The following is a 22,570-nucleotide window of genomic DNA, read 5'->3' as shown; positions in this document are numbered from 1 at the left end:
TGCTGGGTTGCCCTAGCATCTACTAGCTGTATTAGCTGGGAGACTGTAATGGAAGGACAAAAAGCAACAAAATTCCAGAAGGTAAAGCAGCAGAGACTAAGATCACCTCTGGGGCAATTTACCAAACCATTCAGAGCAGGCAAGATGAAGGATCTCTGCCACTCGCGAGGAGTGCAGAAAAGAAGCACTATCAGATGCTAATGACAAATGGGATGGTTTACATTTTTGATGCAGATCATCAAGATGACTTTCAGCTGCTACAGGCTCTGGATGTGTCTATTCAGTACCCCAACACAAAAGTCTCCTTTCAAAGCTAGAAAGCAGCATAGACAGCCCTAAACCTGAGAGGATTAATTTGAAGACTTAACTGATGTACATACATGAGGTAATTCTGCCTCAAAATGGCTTGGACAAGAAAGCACTGGATAATTGCACAATACTCAAACAAAGCAGGTCTCATGGTAGAACACAAAAGGTCTCTAGCTAGACTAAAACTGAAGCTAATTGAAGGTGGAGATCACCACAAAGCTCAACAAGACTTTTGGCATACGGACTTAAGAATACAATTCCCCATATCTCAGAGAACACACCCCTTGAGCACTGAAGGAAAAAGAAGGCTGAGAAGCAGCCAGTGGCTTTGATTTGAATCTTATTGAAGAGGTTTCCAGCAACAGAGTGGTTTTCCATTTGATGGAGAATATGAATGAGCTGCTCCTTATTTCCAGTACAACCACCTCCTCCCAAGGTCTAAATTGCCCTTGAAAATTTCCCAAAACACACACTGCCTGCGGTTTAAGCACACCATATGACATGGGAGATTTGCAATGCCACAGAGAATAATCCTACTCACAACAAATAGATGGCTCTTCACTTTCTTTCTTACAGCAGCATTTCAAACATTTCCTCATCACCATGAAGATGTAGGCAAAAATGACAAAAGGGAACGGAATAGTCAAGCGACTGCAGTATTCCTGGACCAAGAAGTAACGCTGGAACTTCCACACCTGGTCATTGTTCTCTTGTACTGATCCAACAGTGTAACTAACAGGCAAAGAAAAAGAAAATGCATACAGCATTAGTTATTCACCAAAGAACTCCATCAGAGCCAAGTAATAGTGTTTCTCTGTATTATACCAGGCTATGCTTTCACAAAGTTATTCTGAAGCTGGTAATTTTTTCTGATTTTATTCTCCATTTTAGAAAGACCTTTGAATATGGGAAGAACTAAGACCAGAAAAAAAGCAACAAAAACACACACACACCAAAAAAAAAAAAAACACAAAACACCCCCCTCCCAACCCCTGAAGTCACATATAAACTAGAAAAATGTAGGAACAAGGAGAAAATACTCCACGTACTTTCACTACCTTAGCTCTAGGCAATATTCTTCCAGCTTAGACACATGAGAACAGGGTGCTTCTTTGCCAGATACTATGTCTCATTAATTCACCAGCTAACTTCTAAGCAAAAACAAAACAAAAACACCCAAAATCAACCCAAAACCCAGAACACTAAAAATAGAAAATTTACAAAAAAAATGAAGAGCTCCTGAGATTTCAGACCTACTGTACTAAGCACTGTACAAACCCAGCAAAGCAACAACCACAAGAGCAAACAGCTCATAGTCTGCCTGACCTTTCGTTGCTGATGTTAAGTGGCAGATGGATGTTTCCAAAATGTCTGTATTGAAATCCTAACATATCCTTACATGAGATAAGCTAAAACCTTCACCTGGTAGGAATTATCTTTTGTTTTAGAACATAATATAGCCCTGAATTTCAGAAGTAACTAAAATATAATATTCATCCTTCTCAGCTACTGCATACAAAGAAAAAGTAGGATTCTCTCTTATTTAAATTAATATATAATTGTAATTACAAAGAGACACTGATTGGACTGCTGTCTAATAGACACAGGCATCATGAAACACTGGCATATACTATGTACACAATGGCTTTAGGAGGAGCCATCACAAGTTCAAACATTCCTACCTGCACCAAGAAAAAACATCTGGGATTGCTTTTTGCCCACTGGGCTTCCCAAGTGCAACAGAGTATAGTGCTCCTGCTTGATCAGATAATTCAGTCTGTTGTTAAAATGACCAATGCAAAGCTCCAAGAGTGTCAATGGAGAATTCATGCTGGGTCCTTCCACAAAAAAAGCTCAACTGGCACTGAACAGGTTTTTACTGGCATAACCATATAAAGCAGTGCATTTATTATTAGGTGCTTTTAAAATAAGTGTTCTAACAAATATAAAATACTTCCGTGGTAGAACTGGCTTGCTGCTATATTTTGCTTTATTAATGTGAAATGTTTTCACCCTTTCTGCGGAATATAAGCACTGATTTCTGTCCCCAGGTCCCATGCAAGTTAGGAAAACTCAGGTACAACAGCTGCTTTGAGGAAAAAAAAAAAAAAAAAAGAAAAAAGAAATAAAAAAAATCCCATTTCTGACTGTCCAGCACTGCACAGGAAGAAAAGTTCAGTGCAGATACCAAAGCTGAGACATTTCCAACTCATCACATTAACACATCTCAAGCCAGTAAAAGTTGGCACTAGCATTCAGAAGGGAGATCCTCTTGATGCAAACCAAGTGTCATCAGCAATTCCTGCAGCTATTCTTGTTGCCAAAGCAAATTCCAAGCAAGCCATGTCTGTCAAGTGCCAAAGTACCATGAAAACACACAAAAGTAAACGTAGTGGACCTAAAGAATTATGCCCAGGGCTTGTAAATATTTTTGTTAGGCTGCAAGGGAATATAAAGCAGAAAAGCAGCAGGATTCAGAAGGAGAACAGAGCCACAGCACCAGTCCAACTGTGTTCACAAGTTGGAAGTGAGACAGGACAGCAATACACTCCAGAAGTCTGATTTAAGTACTTTCCATGATTAATTCAACTCTGTGTCAGAGCTTGCAGTATAAACACCAGGCATTTCTGGAAGAAACTGAGGAAACTAATCCCTGAAGAGCAGTTAGGGTTTTCTCTGGTTGGTCCCAATGCAGTGAATATATCTTTGGTAATGTGTGCAACAGCAACTGTTTTTATTTTGCAAATGGGTGCTGGCTATGTGATACAGTCAGCAGTTACTAGCATCACATTGCAGGTGTCGGATCCATCTGCATGGTGTAACACCTTACAAGATGCCAGAACAAACCTCTTGACTGGTAGACCAAACAACAGATAAATGACCATATAAAACCAGATGTGATGGCATTTTTCACGTCAAAGTCCTTTTGTATATCCCAAGGAGATGCAGTCCATTGCCTGTGGTGTAAGTCAGAACAATAAACAGCAGGTCCACCAGAGCAGTAACACACCCATCATCACCACATGGCAGTTCTGGTTAATAAAAGCCAGTGTGTTGTGAAAAGACTATGATAATAACTCTTGTATTCAGTTGAGCTAAGTCTGTTGTGCAGCAACTCACACTTGTAAAGCACTGACCTAGCTCTCACCCCATGTGAGCCACAGGCGTTTGTACTGAGCCCAGTGTGCAAAGGATGATTAGAGAAATAGTAAAAGGACAGGCAGCAATCCATCCCCAGGACATCGTACTGGTTTTGATCGGACTGCTGTGAGAAATGCCAAATAACCTGGCCTTTGTTCACCTTTGTCCACCACCCTTCACTTGAGAGGTCTTTTTCAAGCTGGGAACCCTGTTTGGACTACTCCCAGCAAATCCTCTGCAAAAGACACAAGCAGAATCCAAGGGCTGGCTTCCTGTTGTTTTCCAGGACTTCATCCCCTTTCACAGAGGGATATTGATACAGAGACCACAAACAAGTGATCACTCCTCCATTACATACCCAAACATGGCCACAAGTAGGTTCACAAGAAGGATGTTAGTTGAGAGCATGTAAATGCAGACTAGGGGAATGGTAATCCACTCAGGAAAGCGTGGTTGGTTGTTGGCATCCAGCTCCACGCACAAGGGCTTGGACTCATTCCCAGAAAAGGTGCAGCGGTCAAAGTTGTAGGTGGTACCTCAGAAAGCAGGAGAGGAGAGCAAAGAGTGAGCCCCCTCCCTCTCTTTTCGTTGTGTCCAGCCCCAGGTGCTACCACTGCCCACAATATGTATGGTCTACTCCTTCCCCACCTCCCCATCAGACAAAAACTGGCCTCATTGCTGATTGGAGAAAAGGGGTCGACATGGGACTGGAAAACCACTGAAAAGACAGAGTCTTCACCCACTCAGGAGAGTTTCTGACAGAAAATAGGTACCATCAACATCATCAGGGTACTGGCCAAACATAGCCAGGTACGGCTCATAGATAACAGATCGAAATATCCACTCCCAGCGGTGCTCATTCTTCCTCAGGATGCCTTGCCTGGCCACACCAAAGGCCACCATCCAAACAGCAAAGAGGAAGAGGAAGAAGAAGACATCTATCATCTGAAACAGGACAACAAGCAAACGCATCAGTGCTCTACACGCACACCTTTTTTTTCCTCCCTGATTTGATATTTGAGCAAAAACAAATATTAGAAAAGCCTACACAGTTTGTATCATTTGAATGCATGTTTTTCGATCATTGCTTCATAAATTTACAGTCCCCAACCTACACAAACAAGTAACTGACTATTTCTCACTCATAGAACTTCAAAAATATTTACGCAACCAGAAAACGAAGGCATATTTCAGAATATAGGATTTGCCCTGGCATCAGACATGGTCCAGCCACAAAGCCAGATCCACATGTAAAGATTATTCATGCAACAACTGTAGCTTACAGTCGAACATCAGATAAAAGCAGCCACTACTTGAGAAAATACCACCCTGGGTGGCTTCAAACCAGTGTTTATAGTCCAGACACTCCGGCCAACAGCTTCATTAATTTCTGGCTCTAAACAATATACAGATAACTGAAGACTGGCAGTGTCCCAGCTGAGCTTTCCCATTTGTTGCAGATACACCTCCACCGAGATTCTGCCCTTCCACTAGCCCCAAGCATTTTTATTATTAGACTGACTCAAAAATTCACCCCTTTTGAAAAAGGCTAAACAAGAAAAAGATGCACAGGAAACAATCCTGTGTTGTTGCTTCCATATCATAAGGCACTCTAGGACCAGGTAATCTCTAGACTTCAGCTTTGCAGCAGTGGTTCATGACAAAATAAAGGTTTTCTGGATAAACTACAGACCACACTGTTACTCCTATTGCCACCACACAGCTGGTTTTAAATTCCATATATGCCAATCCTTTGCAAAGGCACAATACAACCCAACTCCTGCAGAAATGCAGAAGGACAGGGAAAACTTCTAAGAGTATCTAGCAATATTCACTTCACGTACCCTTCGAGTGCCATTCCCCAAATGCTCCCTGTGTCGAGTGCACTTGAAATCTCTTTTCTTTGGAATATATATATGTGTGTGTGTGTACACAGTTATCACTGGAAGGAAGATTCAAGCAGACATACTCCAGCTCTCTAATGTTCCTCATTCCCATACCTGCAGCAAGCCAAATTTGTATTAACCATATAGGTATTACATGGAACTCTAGTCTCCTCCAGCTACCTTTCCCAGTCTGCCAGCAAACAACCCTTCCAGCTACAAAGGAAGGCCAGGCCACTCCACAAGAGGCTCCTCACCACCCGCTTCTCCAGTTACTTGTGTGATGGATGCAGTAGAAGACAGAAATCCTCCTCCTATAGCATTTCTCATTACTGTCTTGTTTGGGCAATGTTCATGTGAGCAACAAAAGTGATGGACTATACCAATGAAATATTTGAGACATGCAAGACAAAAGCTACCAGGAAACAAATTTCGTCTTCTGTTCTTCAGCCTGATCTTTATTCTCTCCCTATGCAGAGGGAGAGAAAGAAGCCTTACTCTTAATTAGGTCCTATTTAAATCTTAATTAATCCTGTTTAGCAGATTTAAGAGAGGGGGAGAACTTGCTGCCATCATCAGAATGGTGGCAACTTTTACTCTTGAGGAAAAAGCAAAGCATCACATCATTTATTTAGACTCTCTTAAACAGTTGCCAGAATCTTACCATCCTCTGCAGCATAATAATTTTGGGTCCTAGATTTCTGCTAACTGTGAAAATATGGATCAGCCTCAGAGTAAAAACTATGTAGTCCAAACAGAAAATGACTCTCCCAGAATACCAAGAGCTTTCATCAGATGAGTTAAGCCTGATGGAGATGGTAAAAGAAAATAAAGACAAATGTTGGGTAAAGCATGCAGAAGTCATGTAAAAATACACCATAGCCGTGCCTCCTCTCCCCCCCAAAACAATTAACAGCAAGCACATCTTGTCCCTTTAGGTATTCCCACAGCCCTCCAAAAACATCAGTGCGATGACCGCTCTGCTGCACCAAGGCAACAAGAACTAAGTTACAGCTGACTGAACAATTACACTGTAAAATGTGTTTCCATCATTTCTTTTTCACGCTTGTTGACTCACTCATTCACATTAAACAGCTTATGTGAGCTAATGACATTCTGTTAGACTGTTGTAGGTGCAATTATGGTTCTCTTAAATACAACACATTGAAGCTTAAAGACTCCAGATGACCATCCTAAATAGTCAATAATAGGAGCCAGGGAAAAATCTCAAATAACTTCTGACTCTGAGATATCAGCTATCTTGCAGCTTTGGCTGATAATCTCTATACAGTCCATCTGGAAGGCACTGTCATGAAACATAAGGCTATTTCAATTTTTTAAACATGCTCACACAAACCTAACTATTAAGAAGGGCTGTCCTGCCAGTCCAAAAAGATCTGAGTTTAGGAAAGCCACGCCTGATTCTAGGGATAGGCTCAACTTCCTTATTTGCTTACAAAGATTTAGAGTCAGGACTTAGCAATATTTGGGACCTTCATAAATAACAGGGAGTGTCACAAACATGTAATTTCCCAAAAATCTAGTTACATGTTGTAGTCAAAACCCAGAAATGAAGCAAAGCTGTAACATGGCCAGAAAAAAAAAAATACTACTTACCTGAACACAATCCCTGCTACGAAGTAGAAGATTGCTAATGTATCCATAACATTCCATGGATCTGAGAAATACTTACTGCCATTCATGTACCACTGGAAAGGAAGAAGAGCAGAAAGTAACCATCTCACAGCACTGGCCAGTGACATGGCAGCCCATCCATCCTCCCCTTATCTCTTCCCACTGGACGTCCTCACAGGTAAATATTCCACCCAAAGCAACAGTAAGGATTGTTTCCTTACCCAATTAATTTTTTTTTTGTCACACATAATAGGTACACCAGAGTTCAGATTTATTTTAATTTCCCCAAAAAAGGGGGGTTTAATATATCCAGCAATACCAGAAGTCACTGATGTGTTTTTACTGCTGACTTTAATAGCACTATGGGTCAAGATTTTCTGTGTTTAGAGCTCCTTCACACATTTTCTCCTGCAGTCCAGATGTTCTAGGCTAATGTTCTTGCACTGGGACCAGTTAAGCACACAGGTGACACAAACATTGCACCACAGCGTGGGTTACTGTGCTCAAAGGACATAACCCAACCGCACATGGGCTTGGACATGGAGAGAGGAAGGAATATCCCTGACAAGAGCCAAGGGGACCTCAAGGTAGATCATGGTAAGCTCCAACAGAACTGCTGCCAAATGAGTCAAAGTAGTCTTGGTTTGATCTACTAAGAGCACAAGAAACACTGGAAGGAGGCAGGAGGGTCACTATTTTAAGGCAGTTGAAGAATTCTGGCTCCTCTTTATTTATAGAGCTCATTTGGTAATCTGTCCCTGGCTACACGCACATGGTTTTGATCAAAGATGCAGATTTGATTTATTCTTTTAATTATCTGACTCTGTATTTTTGAATTGCAAGTCTAGTCAGAATCTTTCCTTTCCCAGACTGAATGACTGGTAATGCACTTGGATCCAAACTTTGTACAAGAACCAACTTCTGGATCCAAGTCAGAGGTGACTCATTAGGACGAGTATCTTAACCAGGAGAAACCTCTGCCAGGCCTGAAGAAATAGATTGAGTCCCTGACTATAGTTCTTTCTAATTAGTATTGAAATAATAATAACTTAGTACAGTAATCAGTGAATGTCTCTCTAACTGACATATTCAAGGAAGGCAATTCTGTTCTCATACTTTAAAGGGAAACAGAGATTAAGAGGAATTTTGGCCTAAGAGCAGAAGGAGCTGTGAGCAGAGAGTCCCACTTTGCTATTCTAAATGCACAATTATTGCATTTGCTTCACATGATAAGATACATTGCTAAAGATGGACAGGTGAGTATGCAGCAGCTATCAGGGTGTCAGGCTCAAGATATTACCAGACACTGTTTCAGGATCTTGGGACCCACACATCATTCTTCTTATTTAAGGTACCAAAGGCTGAGCACTGAGTGGGGACGCTATGTCTTGACACCCACCACATTGGGTTGTTTCTGCCTAGTAACTCCCTACATCAAGTTTAAGTTGTCTACTTGACAGTGAATTAGCATTTTATGAGAACAACTGGATACATATGGTCCAAATGTCTTTCACAAAGCAATAAGCATATCACTGCACTACAACTGTATTAAATGCAGCAAGTTTAAGGCTGATGCCTCTTCTATTAAGGGCACATTTGCAGATGGAGGAAAGGAAACAGATTTTGGTCTAAAGCAGAAAGGGAGAAACAGGCAGATGCATGTAAACAGGTGAGAACAACTGAGATTGCAGTGCAGTTCAGTCCTTGAAATATCAAATAGGTCCCGTGGCTAAGACAATGTGCATGGAGGTTAAGTCCAAATACCTTCTCTGAGAAAAAGGGGCTTTCCTGTACACCCCACAAGTCCACCCACTCACCTGGCTGGAGGCTACATCCATGTGGCTAAGAAGATAGCAGGAAAAAGGCATCTCCAATTTCACTATTGCCATGACAGCTCTAAATGGGATATCAGAAAGTAGCTCCAGATAGTTAATAATCTCTAGGACCATCAGAAGTTAGAAGATGCTTAAGCCAGTGGCTTATGGCTCAGATACAGTTCAGTTCTCCTGTGCAGAGAAACATTCTGCTTTAAATTCGGAACAAATTTTTGTAGCTGTCATCTCCACAGACACACCACTCTAATCAGAGGGCTGATTTATGCCCAGAACTAGTCATCTGACTGCAGCAGTTACAGTGGGACCTCAAGCAACATTATTCTTACTTTTCCTTAGAAGTAAAAACAACCTGAGACATCCCCCTTTTTTAAATATTAAGGACACAGATACTATTCTGACTGCAGAGTTAGACCAACACACACCCAGTTTCTCCTAGAGGAAGTCAGGGAAAAATTCTGAGAAGCTTAGAGGACTGGGACACCGTTCTGTGTTCTCCTTAGCAAAAGAGGTTTGAAGCCAAGACAGTGGTTTAAGATAGATTCAAATCTTATAATAAAGTCTCAGTTTTAGCTGCTTCTACTCTCACAGTCAAACTGATACAGTCTGACCACCAGCTACTAATGGAATTACTGCGATGTGATGCTGTTCCATCTGCTCAGGGTAGTGAGAAATAGCAACACTGGTAGGAAAAAAGGTTTCAATCCCTACAGCTTTCACCAGGACTTTTGCTGGGTACACATGCAAAGTGCAAAAACAGGTCCAGAGACAACAGAAACTAAATCAGCAGAAACAAACACTCCATTAGTGTTTTCACTGCAACAGTGTCTTTTACTTTTCCCCCATTTTGCTTAGCAAGTAAAGTTGCCTTGAAGAGGGTAACCACCTTGACTATCAGAAAGGAAAAAAACGACACAGCAAGTTCAGCACAGGAACAGCAACACTCAGCCATGTTATTTGAGCTCACTTAAGACATGCTGCTGCAGGGTGGTCTGATCCAGCACATCACCCACACACACCATGTGGAGACTAATGCCTGACAGGACATTCAGAATGCAGCACTGTGCTGAAACCACATGCTCATTTCTCATACAATTTCCCCAGCATCTTCCCACTACTCTGAACACTGACTGGTAGAGACCAGCTTGCCTGAAAGCCAACATATTTCATACGTCCCCTGACATACAAAGTGAGAAGAATATCAACTATGTGGCTGGCTATAAAGACAGTCTCACACCAGCACAAGCAATGCAAGCAGTCCAAAGCTACCCCTTGAGACTATGTGAAACTAGAAAAAACTTATTTATGACTAAAAAATAAAGAGAAATGCATAATGATGCTGCTCACTGGTAAAAAAAAAAAAAAAAAAAAAGGTGGGATGTGGAGAATAGAGGCAGGAATCACTTGATCCAGAGGTATGTGTCCAGATAAATGTGTTTAATCTAACCCATTCTCAACTGCTTTGGCAACCCCAAGACAACCATTCCACCACTCCACAGTAATCATCTTATCTACACAGCCTCAAAGTCAATTCATATTCCTGTTGGTGCCTGGACACTGCAGGTATTTGTGTATAAGTAGGAATTAAACACCAGGATAAAAAAAAAATACCCATTGTGCCTTGACTTGCCTGAACATATCTACCAAGATGGGGTTTTGTTGTAACACAGAAGCAGCCTGCATTGCCTTGCAGTACTAGGAGGCAAAAAAAAGCACAAGGCTTTTAATCTAGCACTAAACATTTTTGGTTTGCAAGCGCTGCCTACTTGTCTCACTTCATCACAAAGTAGAATGAAGACCAGCACGTAAAGGATTATCTCCAGGACTGTAGGTTCCTTCTGGAAATCCATAAGCAACACATAGGCGAAGAGCAACAGGAAAGCGATATAGAAGATGACATTCCAGGAGAAGACCACAAATGGCGAGGTGAAGAAAGACACATAATACAAGAAGAGTTTCTTAGTTTTCTCCACAGGCTTTTTCCTGAGGAATTAAGAGAAGGAAAACGTCTCAAAGCACAGTTGTTATACATAGCAATGTTTGTGCTATTTGTCAGAGTGAAAATCTGAGAGGTGCAATGTCTAGCACAGGACATGACTTCAAAGGTAATGCCCTCCTGCATCCACTGACTTCAGGCACACATGTAAATCAGTTAACTTCAGATCAGAGTGAGGACAGAATCTGTCAAAAGCTCATTCAGCTACTAAATATCTGTATTTGAAAGTGATTGAACACTGGAACATGTTTCCAGAGTGGTTGTGGAGCTTCTGTCCTTGGAAATACTCAAAACCCCAATGCGACAGTCCTTGGCAATCTGCTCCAGCTGACCCAGCTTTAATATCAGCGGGTTGTACTAGATGATCTCCAGAGGTCCCTTCCAGTCTGAATTGCCCTACAATTCTATGAGTAATTGACTTGCTATACTTCTGCTAATGAGAAACCAGTTGATTACCTGAATGAGATGAAACCACAGCCTATTAAAGGGAAAAAGAGTAGACACAGTATAATCTTCCAGTTCTTAGTATCTCTTGAAATCTCTCCATACCACTGCTTGGAAAGGAAATTCTGCAAGGAAGAACAACGTAACCTCATTTGTTCTAGCAGCAGCAAAATAACCTAGGAATGCTATTAGAGAACATTTGATTTAGGAAAAAAAAAGATTACACATTTTGATGTTTCAGTCCAAATAACTGAGATGCCCATTTCAACAATACAGAAAGCTTTCTGCATCAGTAACAGTGTGCTGGTTCCTTAGACCAGTCATCCTCCAATCTACATGACAAGGAGTTAGAAGTGAGGCTGAGCAGGACTTGACCAGATCTATAAGACACTTTATGCTGGGCCATACATCCATACTGTATGGGGATATAGTGGAAGACTTGGCTAGGAGGTTAGTTAAATGTAAATACACTCAAGTGACTTGCACCTGTCTGTAGAAAAAGCACACACATCACACTAATTGTTTTACTGACCTTGTGTGCTTGATGAGTAGAAACTCTGTGTTAGATGACATAGGCCTGTGAGAAACTCCAGGCACCTTATCACTGTGTCTGAGATTCCTGCTTTGTTGTGAGAAAGAGCGGGAGGCTGCGCCTGCCTGAAGCCTTGAAATACAGGCGAGCTCAGCGGGCCCAGGGATCTTCCAAGCAGGGCTGAACTGACCAGCGCCCGAGTCCCTGCTGGTGTCACCTCTGCCTGGGAGCTCAGGTGTGGCTTCGGAGATCCCCCAGTAGAGAGGTAACTAAAATAAAACTTGCTCTTTGCAATGCATTCATGGCCTCTGGCTCTGCTTGTGACGTGCCTGCGTATGTGTACACACATACACACACAGGAGTTGTGCTAAGGGAGAAGTCACTTCAGGAAGTCTTTACCACCTAGTTAATTTATGCTTTACAGCTCTAAATCTAGTTTGCCCCTCCCACCTTAGGAGGTGGCTGATTTGTCCCCCACCAGCCACATCCATTCTCTGGGATGCATTTCCCAGCGCTGCAGCTGCTGCTTCTGTGAGCGAGCTGCAGGACTCAGCTGCACTGCTGCCGTGCAGAACTCAGTGCTCACAGGGCTGGGAAGCCTTGCCCGGAGGCTTTCACTTCCACGAGGAGTGTCTGAGGCTCTTCACATGGATGTAGCATTTCTACAGCAATAATATTCCCTCTTTTTATTAAAGCTGCCCAGATCACAAGAGTTAGAGTAATCTTCGCACCGTCTTCACCAACATTACCTGCACTCCCGGCTGTGCAATGAACTGCTGGTCTTTGGCTTCCACTGCCAGTTCCAGACAGTTGCTCCCTCCCCAGGCTTCACAGGAATAAGTCAGCAGCTGCTCAGCCAGATCCTCGTCATTGCTGTAGCATTCGGTGAACAGCTCTGGAGGAAAGAGGCAGCCCCACAATTAGCTCCAACTTCATACTCTATTTCTCCACCAACTTGAATGCAATTGTGCTCAGTGATTTCCAAAGTAGAACATTTACAATATCAAAGCATGTAGATACAATAACTCTCCCAACATTTTCATCACAGTAAAGCAATGCATGCATTGCATGTATTACAAACCCACTTGAAAGTATTAAACTTCATGTCTAGATGGAAAAGTAATATTCATCTCACACAGAGACAGTATTAAGTTCTGCACTATAAAACTGAGTAAAAAATATGAACTCCTCCGACTCAAATGACTCCTCAGTGCATCTGCTTGTTTTATCTTTTTTCACTCGTTTAGCTCTGATCTAATGACTTAATCACAGTAGTCTTAACAGCAGAGTTGAACAACAAGGGCAGAACCTGATGCTTTTTCACTGGGACATGCATTGTGAACATAGCTGTTTTAGAACAGCTAAAAGCATCTTATTCTGCCCACAGATTTTTGCCAATACCAATGCACATAGAGTAAACAATTATTTCTATTTCCAGCTCTGAATGTTTCCCATTCGAAGGCAGTTCTGTTGGTGTATCTGTGATACCAAGGTCCTGCTCCACAGAGCGCACCCCAGATAAACTCAATTTGGTAAGATGTGGGTGCTACAAATGAATACGTGTTCTGCTATCTACCAACTGTGCTGGCTTGCATTTGCGTGTTTCTCTGAATAATTTGCAGGATAACTAGACACTGAGGAAACATCATCATTATTGCTCCAGAAAATTGAAGTCTTAAAAAAAAAAAAAAAAAAACACAAATAAAAAACACAACCACAAAACCAAAAACACACCCAAAAAACTCAACATCCCCCTGCTCTCCTGGCACCAATTACCTTCATAACATAAGAAACTATTGGTTACTCTAGCCCATGAGATGCAAGGCTCAAATCTGAATTACTGACAGTCCTTGCAGTACAAAAAAAATGAAGGTCATACATAAGAAGAAAAAAAAAAAGAGCTATATCTGCATTCTCAATGAGCAACAGTATTGCTTGCCATCTTAGAATAAGGAAGGTATATGATTTTGCAGTTCAGAATGCACTAATCCAATCCACTTTGAACCTGCAATTTATTCTCAGTCCCCAAAAACACATCTGCAAATTTGAAGGATGGCTCTTCTCAACCTCAATATTACCAGCACTCACATAGAAAGCTTCTTTTACTCTCTGTTCTTATTATTTCTGGGCACCCTTCTTCAGCCTTGCTATTAAAGCTGGGTAGCTTTTATTCCTAATGGAAGAAATTCTCTACCAGCCTCCACCCCTACTTTTGGAGGCAAACTGTTCAGACAGGACACACAGTTTCTACCAGGAACAGATGGTGTGGAAGAGATTTCCAAGTAGTAAAACCACATTTTGACATTAAAGGGAAGCATTTAATGTTGGATATCTAGATTTCTAAATAAAGATTTCTTTCTACTTCCTTTAGAGATGCCATTTCTCTTTTTTTATAAATCATAATGAATTTCTAACCAGCAATTCAGGTAAACTGAATTAATTATCTGGCCTTGCATTTTGCTGAACAAAACCAGGTTTAATCAGTTTGTTTTTCTGCACAAAATAAAAACATCACTATTGCAATCATTGCTATATGTCAGACCTGGAGATCATTAAAACAATTAACATTCCAAGAAAGGAAACTATTTTCTGACCCCTTCTATTAAATTTCTGAAGGACTTAAAGGCAGCACTCACCTACCGCTCTTGTCTCGTACTCGTTAGCGAGTTCCTCAGACTCAACAGCAGCATTTATATCATTCTTCACCTTCGCCATGCTTTTCAGGAGCTTACTGGCCCCGAGAGCTGCCAAAGTGCAACCTCTGGTCTATTGAGAGAGAGTTAAGTCAGGCAAAGACTTCTGCAAAGGGAATGGGACATATTCTTTACAAGTTTTTCCTTTTTTTTTTTTTCCCCAACTGCTAAGTTTCTAGTCAAGATTTGCAAATGAAGATGTTCCACCAAAAAAAAAAAAAAAAAGTGCGGCATCAGTGTACTGGTGTGATAACTTTGTGATCAATCTGAAATGGTCTTGTGTTTAATAGTTAAATCTCAGCTTTTATTCTCTGGCTGAAGACTCACAAAAGAGGGCCTGCTCTGCCACAAGCTACACTACCATTTTTTATGTCCACCAGTCTGGACCAGTTGGGTGTATCCACAACTGCCCAAATTGCTAGTCCATTCCATTCAAAACATCTACACATGCAGGGAATAAGCACTCCAAGATGGACACCAAGACAAATGTGACCAGGAGCACTCATTAGCTTTGCCTGCATTAGCCTCACACAGCCCATGCTTAATCTGTTTGATACAATCATCACTACATGTCCTGTCTAATCAAAATTAGAAATGGATTTCAACCAAGTACCTGGGATTGGGACACATCCATATGGTGGAAAGGGTGGGAACTCGGCATCCAAGCTTGAACACAGATGAACATAGTGCTACAGGCAAATGCCAGCTGGACTGCTGACTCACATGACATTAGGAAAGGAAAGTATGAAATCCACACCCAAACACAATATGGGTAATACTAAACCTACTTACAGAGCCATCTAAGCAACTATCTCTTGTGGTTTTGAATTTGAAAATAGCTCCAGAGCCTTCAAAGGCCTACAAACCAAAGGAACATCACTGCTGTTTGCAAAGAGGAATAAAGGAGAATTCAACTTACTTGCTCCCAAATGACTTTAGACAACTCTTTCTTGTTCTGAAGGACTGACCAAATAAATAGAGCCTGCAATGGGTGCCTTGTGATTGGACACTCATCCTGAAAGAAAGAGCAACAACTCCTCAGACCTAAGTTCAAACTCTTTCCAACCAGAAATCCTAGCCTGCCACTCCTGTTTTTACATTTTCTTTCTTTTAGAACCATCTCACCCATCCCCCTTCCCAGCTATCTGCCACTTGTGTTACATTAACATGAGTTTATATTTTATATTTATATTAAAGCCTTCTATTTTTCTCTTTAGTGTGGAAGAAACAGCCTCTGTGTTTTTCATGAAGTGGGCATTAAAGGATATTTGTTCCAGAGTCACTTTCTGCTTTAACCCATGCAGTTCAGATAGCCTCATTCACAGTTTGACTTTGTGTATAGGTAACACAGATTAACATCCTCTAAAAGGAATATTAACTTCTTACCAATATGCCTTTTCTGTTTAAGCAAGACCCTGAACTTCACAAAAACTTAACCAGACAGGAACTTAAATATCACTATCTTCTTTGTATTAGAGCAGTTAGCACCCAGGGATGGCCAAGTCATCACAAAATGACCCCTGAGCAACAAAATTTTAAGAACCAGAAGTCTTAGGTGGAACTCTCAAAGCTAACTAGCGTTTTTAAACCAAGCTTCCCCTGAATGTCACGTGCTGCATTGCATCTCTGAAGTCAAAAAATGATTTCTAAAGTTTCTTACGTGATACCTGAGCTCCCATTTTGAAATTCGGATCTGGATCTGATGTTTGGATCTACTCTGCTGTGATAGCTAAGAAATCCATTTACACCTGGCAGTGAAATGAAGTCCAGAAGGTGCCTGACACCCTTGCAACAAACAATGTTTAAGATACAAGAGCCTGTACCAAAGTATAAGAGTCAAAATTCCTCACGTTCAGCTGGCAACTTTATACCAGACTAAATTTATATTTGTATAAATTACAAGCATAACTAGAGCATTGATTGCTGTAATAGAAAATACTTTAACACTCAAACTCACCCATTTTTCCTGTAGTTAGAGGACCCTTACATGCATTTGTAAAATGCAGCAATATGTTAAATGTAAAGTATGAACAAGACTATTAAAGTAAAGCCTGATATACCAGAAGCAATTTTTTTTTCCCTTTCAGTGGACACACAGTGGAATCAAACTGTTCATCACTTACTGAAAGACATATCTCCATCTCATCCTTGCTATTTTTGTCATCTCTTTTGAGACCTCTTCGGAAGTCTTCAACCATATTCCAAACAAACGTGAGAGGTGCATCATTATAGGAGTTCTTTGCGATCTGCAGGTTCTTGAACACCAGGCTGCTGAAGTTGTTGGTGTACAGCTGTCTAAGGACCTCTGTGGTAAGGAATTTCCTCAAATTCAAGCCATTTTCCAGGAAGAGACGGACAAATTTGGGCCTGTCTTTCACTAGAGCTGTAAACATGACATCCTGCAGGTCAGCAGACTAGGAAGAAATCAAAACACAAGTATTAGGGAGTACATGAGACACATAAAGCTTACCTAGGGGCCTGACACTTGTGGCTAACTGCCACATTATCCTTCATGCTACCACATTTTCATCAGACTCAGATTCTTCTGTACGCAATTGACTTTGTTGGATAGCCTCGAGTATTTCTGGCATGGGCAGATAACATTTACAATCAGTACTAGGAGAAAGAAACATTCTTCTTTATCACAGCGGTTGGGATGCTGAGACAGTGGCTGCTGTTACCATGTCTCTCTTTCCACTGCTCCCCATCCCATGTCACTGCACTCAGACAGAAGTGGTCTGTACCTCCCAGTTTCGGTCATTGGTGAAGATCTCATCACTGGCCAGGTCCAACTGGTTCCACTCCAGCAACAGCTTCAGCTGCCCATTCCAGTTATCTCTGTCATGTTCATTGGTGCTGAAAGCTGCAGAGAAGGAACAAACCTCTAGGTAAAAGACCAGGAACAGAAGAGTTTCTTGGCATACTTATTCATCTTTGCTTTTCACACTCTACCTGACAAGACCCCTATCAAGTGTCTTTCCCCAGATTCATGTACATCTTCCTGCTTGGATTTTAGAGGGTGCTAGAAGCTTAGAGACATATTTACGGTCCAAATACAGACCACAAATGAGACGCTAGGAGCACTCCATCAACCAAAATCTGCAGAACATTTCTTTCAGGCTCCTCAATGTCCTGCATCCTCTACACAAAAGAAATTCTGCAGAATTTGCAGTGGGGTCCCACACAAAGCAGTGCCATGAGAAGCTGTAATGTTCTGGAGCTTTCTCCATGCACAGACAGAAAGATGAGGTCTGTCCAAGCATCTACACACTGGAGCAGTAGAGAGCCCAGAATCCAAATTATTCATTTTAGTAAGTAACTGGGGCTGCTTGGCTTCCTGACTGACTCCCAGTTGTGTTGCATATTTGCATGCTCTCTCAAAGATCCCCAAAGCTCTGCTAAACACCTTCCCAATTATCTGGACTGAGTTTCCATCTCACCCACACTAACAGATCCCATAATGCTGCTGTAGGCTGTCCACACCACTGCAGATGAAGACAAGCTCCACACTGTAGCAGGAGCTTAAATGTGGACAGATGGCACTGCTCTAGGGAAAGTGTTCTAGAAAAAAAGACATCTTTTTTTCTATCTCTTAAAAAACAAAAACAAACAAAACCACACAGAAAAACAATTACTTGCCTTTGTACAGAGCAAAAGAGATTGCATTGCTCACAATTTCATCTCCAGCTTCTTCTATTTTGATAACTGTCAGTAAATGAGGGTTCTCAAGGACTTCTTTGATCTACAAAAAGAAAAAGTTCAATTTCAACGCAATCTAGGTTGTTTAGTAGTTGATCTCCTCCTAGAGCATCTTTAAAAGAAAGTTCCCATAACTCTGTAGCAAAGCTGCTTCTCACTCCCATTTCCAAGTACAGCTAAAATTTAATCAAGTTCAGACAGAAGCAGATGATGAGATTAATTTTAAAGTCTAAGTACAAGATTAATTATCTTCTGAACATATAGCAAATAACTGTGATTCCCTCTATGCAGAACATTATAACCAAAAAGACAATCTCGGTAATTAGAAACTACTCTTGAAGTAAAAACAGATTGCAACAGCGCAAGTTTCAAATGTCTAGAGAACTGTTTCCACCTCCTTGTGCTTTGTCAAAACTAGATAATTTCTCGCATAACCAAACCTTACAGAGTTACTTCTATTCTAGCACACTGAAAACAAATTATCTCAGCCATTCTTGACTGAAGGACGAGGTCCACTCCAAGGCAGCTCAGCAGAAGCTGTGAAGAGTGTGGCCAGGTGACCAAACAGGGAAAACAGACTTCAGAAGCTCCACAGCCCCCAGTGCAGAGCTCCTGCTGGAAACCAGAGGCTTGGGGTCTGCTCAGAATACAGTTCTTCCTCTACAGGTTTGTATGCCACAGCCCCCAAGCTCAGAGTGCAAGTTCAGACTTGGCTTCGGCAGGACTGTCTCTGCAGAAGGCCATGCCCTATTTCCTGTAGGCTTACTACAGAAACAGAAAATTGTTGAGACTGTAAGACAGCTCTGGATATCTGGCTGCTTGAAACAGGGTCAAATGGAACAGGTTGCCCAGGGGAACTTGTAGGTTGCACCATGGACTCATTCTTCTAAGCTCTGACTAAGACTCTGGACTTAGGCCTTACCAGTAAACAGTTCTTTAAAATACAATAGCAGAAGCTTTGTTTGGTTCACATCAAAGAAAATACACACAGAAGCTGGAGCGTCTGAATGCCTCTCCAGGGCCTGCAAACAACTTGCACTGGTACATTCATTAAAAAAAAAAAAATGAAGAGCAAGGGGGCAGAAAGCTGAGAGAAGAAGCCTTAAGTGTACATAAAAAAATATAACATTTTCCATCCCCCATTATGAACTTCAGTTGAAGTTTGAATACACAGCCACCGCCCACTCCTCACTGTGAGCGTGGATAGGAGATAATTAACCAAGAAAGGAAAAAGAAAACAAGACCCCAGGATAAAGCATTGGGCAGTTAACTGAGAAAATCAATTAGCTCAAGGTAACAGAATGTTCAAGTGAGCTGAAGTGTTGTTGGAACTAAGACTGCTTAAAAAAATAACAGAACATTAAGATTTTTCTAGAGCTCAATTTTCTTCTGTCCCTGTTAATAACAGAAGTATATCTAAAAACAGGTCCATCCAAAGGTCAGGTAACCAAAGAAATGCAAGAGTTTCTTGATGCTGGCCATGCAACTTGAGATAACAGATGCTCTCCTTACTCCCCCAGTTTTCCCAGTCTCCCCAAAAAAAAACACACACTACTCCTGTAACAAACAGTTACATATGGGATCACAACAATGACTACATCCTGAAGGCTCTACTTCTGGTTAAAGAGTCAAAGAATAGCAAAAGCAGCATTTGCTGTTGTATGTAGCGTTGCACCTTCAGCTGTATCCCATGTATACTATACTCATAAGTCAACATTGAGTCCCAATGGAGATGGAGCACAGATGCTGCTGTGGCAAAACACTGATGAAGTGAGCCTCTAATCTTAAACATCCCACTCCTAGTCTGCAAGGGAAATCTGTCCCTGTCCTGCCCAAAACTTAAGGGATGCAGGAAGAAATAAAAGAAATTTTGGAACAAGTAGGAGAATCCTGAAGTACAATCACTACAATTTGAAAGTCCATGGGGTAACAAAAATTACCCTTTGCCCCTGAGTGATTCAGCGGGATTTTGCAGTGTAAAGTCTGATTCAGCAAATATGCAATTTATCCACCTTCACAGAGCATGCAAAGGAATCGCAACAGTAGCCAGCACATCAGCCACGAGACACATCCAGCAGCCAGTGCTCCAAAACACTCACAAAGCATCCAGGGAACAGACAGCAACAAAACACATGGCTCTAGTTCTCCTGTTCCTAGACACGTGCTGCCTTTCCAAAAGACCACAGCCCCACCACCCCTTTTTTCCAATCCCTATAAGTCAAAAGAGTTTGGAATTTCTTTTAAATGCCCATAGACATGTCATGGCAAGGATCCCTATACATCCTTACAGGTCTCGCTAGATAGCAGCATCCCTCAGTTAGAAATCACCAGACCTCCTGTTACCTTTACCCTTCTCCTGCTTCCAAGCCTTGCGAGCTCCCCATGGTAGCACGCACTTACCCACTTAATCCAGCTTTCAGTCTCCTCTTCCGAGAGCCTTGAAATGGTGCGAGGCAGATATCTGAGCAAGCTCTCCTTGACACATGAAGAGGTAAGAGTGCCTTCTGCCTCCACCAAGCTAGCAATAACATCAGCGATCCGGCCAGAGCCTTCCACCACAACACAGGGAATCTTACTCTTGATGGCCACATTGATAGACTAGGGAGCCAAAGAGGGAAAGGTGATCACTTGAAGCATGACTGTGTTATTAGAACATACCGTTTTGTAAGCAAGTCAAGAAACTGTAGGTTTAACTTATGTGAGATAAACAAAAACTACTACACACTGATACCTTCAGCAATGACAAGTCTTTAAAACTACATTCATCTAATAACAGGGAGCTGTGAAGAACCCCACATTAACGGAAGAACAGAAATCACCATCTGCCATACTTTAGAGTTGATCAGCAGATCAGGAATATTGCCAAGTGGAAATGGCATGCAGGACACATCACAACACTGTTTTCTGTGCTGGTTGATGGCACAGCATTGCTCAGGTACCACCACAGCTAAGAACATGAGCTCTGGCTTTATGTGCTGCAGGTATAAGCAGTGATCTTTTACACTGAGATAAATTCTGTAGCATCATAAGAATACTCAAATCCAATGCTACTGTATGTCTCCAAGTAGCTATTTATGTAATTTCTCATACAACAATGTTGTACATGGCTTATGGGCAAGAAATAAAAGGTGCTGAAGTAATGACAGAAGAGTCAATTAGCCATCCTGTTGCAAAAACCACAATAGAAGACATTTATTTCATTTGCATTTCCACCATTGAGAACACAGTCACTAGAACATAAACTGTCTGCCAGCAAATTGCACAGAAGGAGACAATACAAGTTAGGATTAGTCAGGGGAAAAACAGAACATCTATCAGCTACCTGAAGATACAGTTTCATGAGAACTAAAAAAAAAATAAAATAAAAAATAAAATTAAAAAAAAAGGACAATATTGGACAATGGGTCCATGACAAAAGCAAGATGTTCTTTCTTGTTAACTAGATTCAAGTGGTTTTCTTAAGGGCCTGGCTAAAATGCATGCTTTACATAACAGAGTTTAAAACAGAAGCTCGGTACAGTTTCACTTCTCCTCTGCTAAAGCCAATTCCTCTCATGCACCAGTCACAGATGCTGAGAAAGAGGGAGTCTGTCCTAGCCAAGCAGAAGGCATGGCAAAGACTGACATCCACAGCATGACACCTGCTGTGTCACTGTGGGCTAATCAGAGGCTCAGTTTACTCCTTGAAAAAATGGCTTCACCTGCAAATAAGCAACAGGCAGAAACTAATATCTTCATGTACTAGTAACACTAATAAACAGCCAAGAGACCGGGGCATCTCCAACACAACCTGATCTTCCCTGTATGGCCCAAGCACTAACCACCACTGAGCATGGGTAAGTCAAGTTTTCCCAAACAAAAGTTTCGGCAAATTTGTATAAAAAGGATCAAGCGCTACATGATTCTCCTGATTGCTGCTCAAATAAACACAAGAAGCAAACACTTCTGTGCTGGAATTGTTTTGGAACAAGTGAGAAAACTTAACTGTCCCAGTCGAAAACTTTCTACAATGTCAGCCTGAGGCAGGAACTTTGCACAGAAAATTTTAACTAAAACAAACTTCATAAGTTTAAACACAATTGCAAAAAAGTATCTCTGTATCAAGTGCTGATCAAGCTTCAATAAGTAATAGGACTGGCTACTTTATCACACTGCTTGTGGAGAAGTGTGTCTTAAATGTTAGAGCAATATCCCTACTATCACTCCTGGAAGTAAGTAAAAGAAATAAACTTACTTTCAAAGTCTCTTTCCCTCCACCTTGGGCAAAACACACAATTGGAATCTTCCCACCATAGTTAGATTCTGTAAAACATGCCAAATGAAAAGAAAAAAGGAAAGATTCAACCCATTAATGCAGTTTGAACAACTAATTTTTCCTGAGTACAATAAAAGAATTTCCAAGCAGC

At 41.4% G+C, this 22,570-nt stretch overlaps 1 protein-coding gene across 6 annotated transcripts in view; it reads right to left on the bottom strand.

Annotated features, from left to right (window-relative positions):
• The window catches only part of TRPM8 (transient receptor potential cation channel subfamily M member 8), an 83,362-nt gene that overhangs the window by 6,799 nt on the left and 53,993 nt on the right, over positions 1–22,570 (bottom strand). For 2 of the 6 annotated variants that reach the window (XM_065069201.1, XM_065069202.1), the window contains 15 exons: positions 22,399–22,466; positions 20,565–20,762; positions 18,105–18,207; positions 17,210–17,328; positions 16,589–16,879; positions 15,385–15,480; positions 14,409–14,538; positions 12,522–12,667; positions 11,253–11,365; positions 10,567–10,783; positions 6,951–7,042; positions 5,998–6,139; positions 4,224–4,395; positions 3,809–3,986; positions 851–1,041 (listed from right to left, as the gene is read on the bottom strand). In XM_065069201.1, coding sequence (XP_064925273.1) covers positions 851–1,041; positions 3,809–3,986; positions 4,224–4,395; positions 5,998–6,139; positions 6,951–7,042; positions 10,567–10,783; positions 11,253–11,365; positions 12,522–12,667; positions 14,409–14,538; positions 15,385–15,480; positions 16,589–16,879; positions 17,210–17,328; positions 18,105–18,207; positions 20,565–20,762; positions 22,399–22,466 — 2,256 coding nt within the window. Of the gene's footprint in view, positions 1–850; positions 1,042–3,808; positions 3,987–4,223; positions 4,396–5,997; positions 6,140–6,950; positions 7,043–8,785; positions 8,975–10,566; positions 10,784–11,252; positions 11,366–12,521; positions 12,668–14,408; positions 14,539–15,384; positions 15,481–16,588; positions 16,880–17,209; positions 17,329–18,104; positions 18,208–20,564; positions 20,763–22,398; positions 22,467–22,570 lie in introns of those variants that run through there. The other 4 variants (XR_010473753.1, XR_010473754.1, XM_065069204.1 and 1 more) reach the window with 4 other exon arrangements.

The sequence above is a fragment of the Columba livia genome, chromosome 7, assembly GCF_036013475.1.
Source record: "Columba livia isolate bColLiv1 breed racing homer chromosome 7, bColLiv1.pat.W.v2, whole genome shotgun sequence".
NCBI lineage: Eukaryota > Metazoa > Chordata > Aves > Columbiformes > Columbidae > Columba > Columba livia.
Note: the sequence above shows the minus strand (reverse complement) of the source record. Positions and strands in the feature narration are given on the sequence as shown.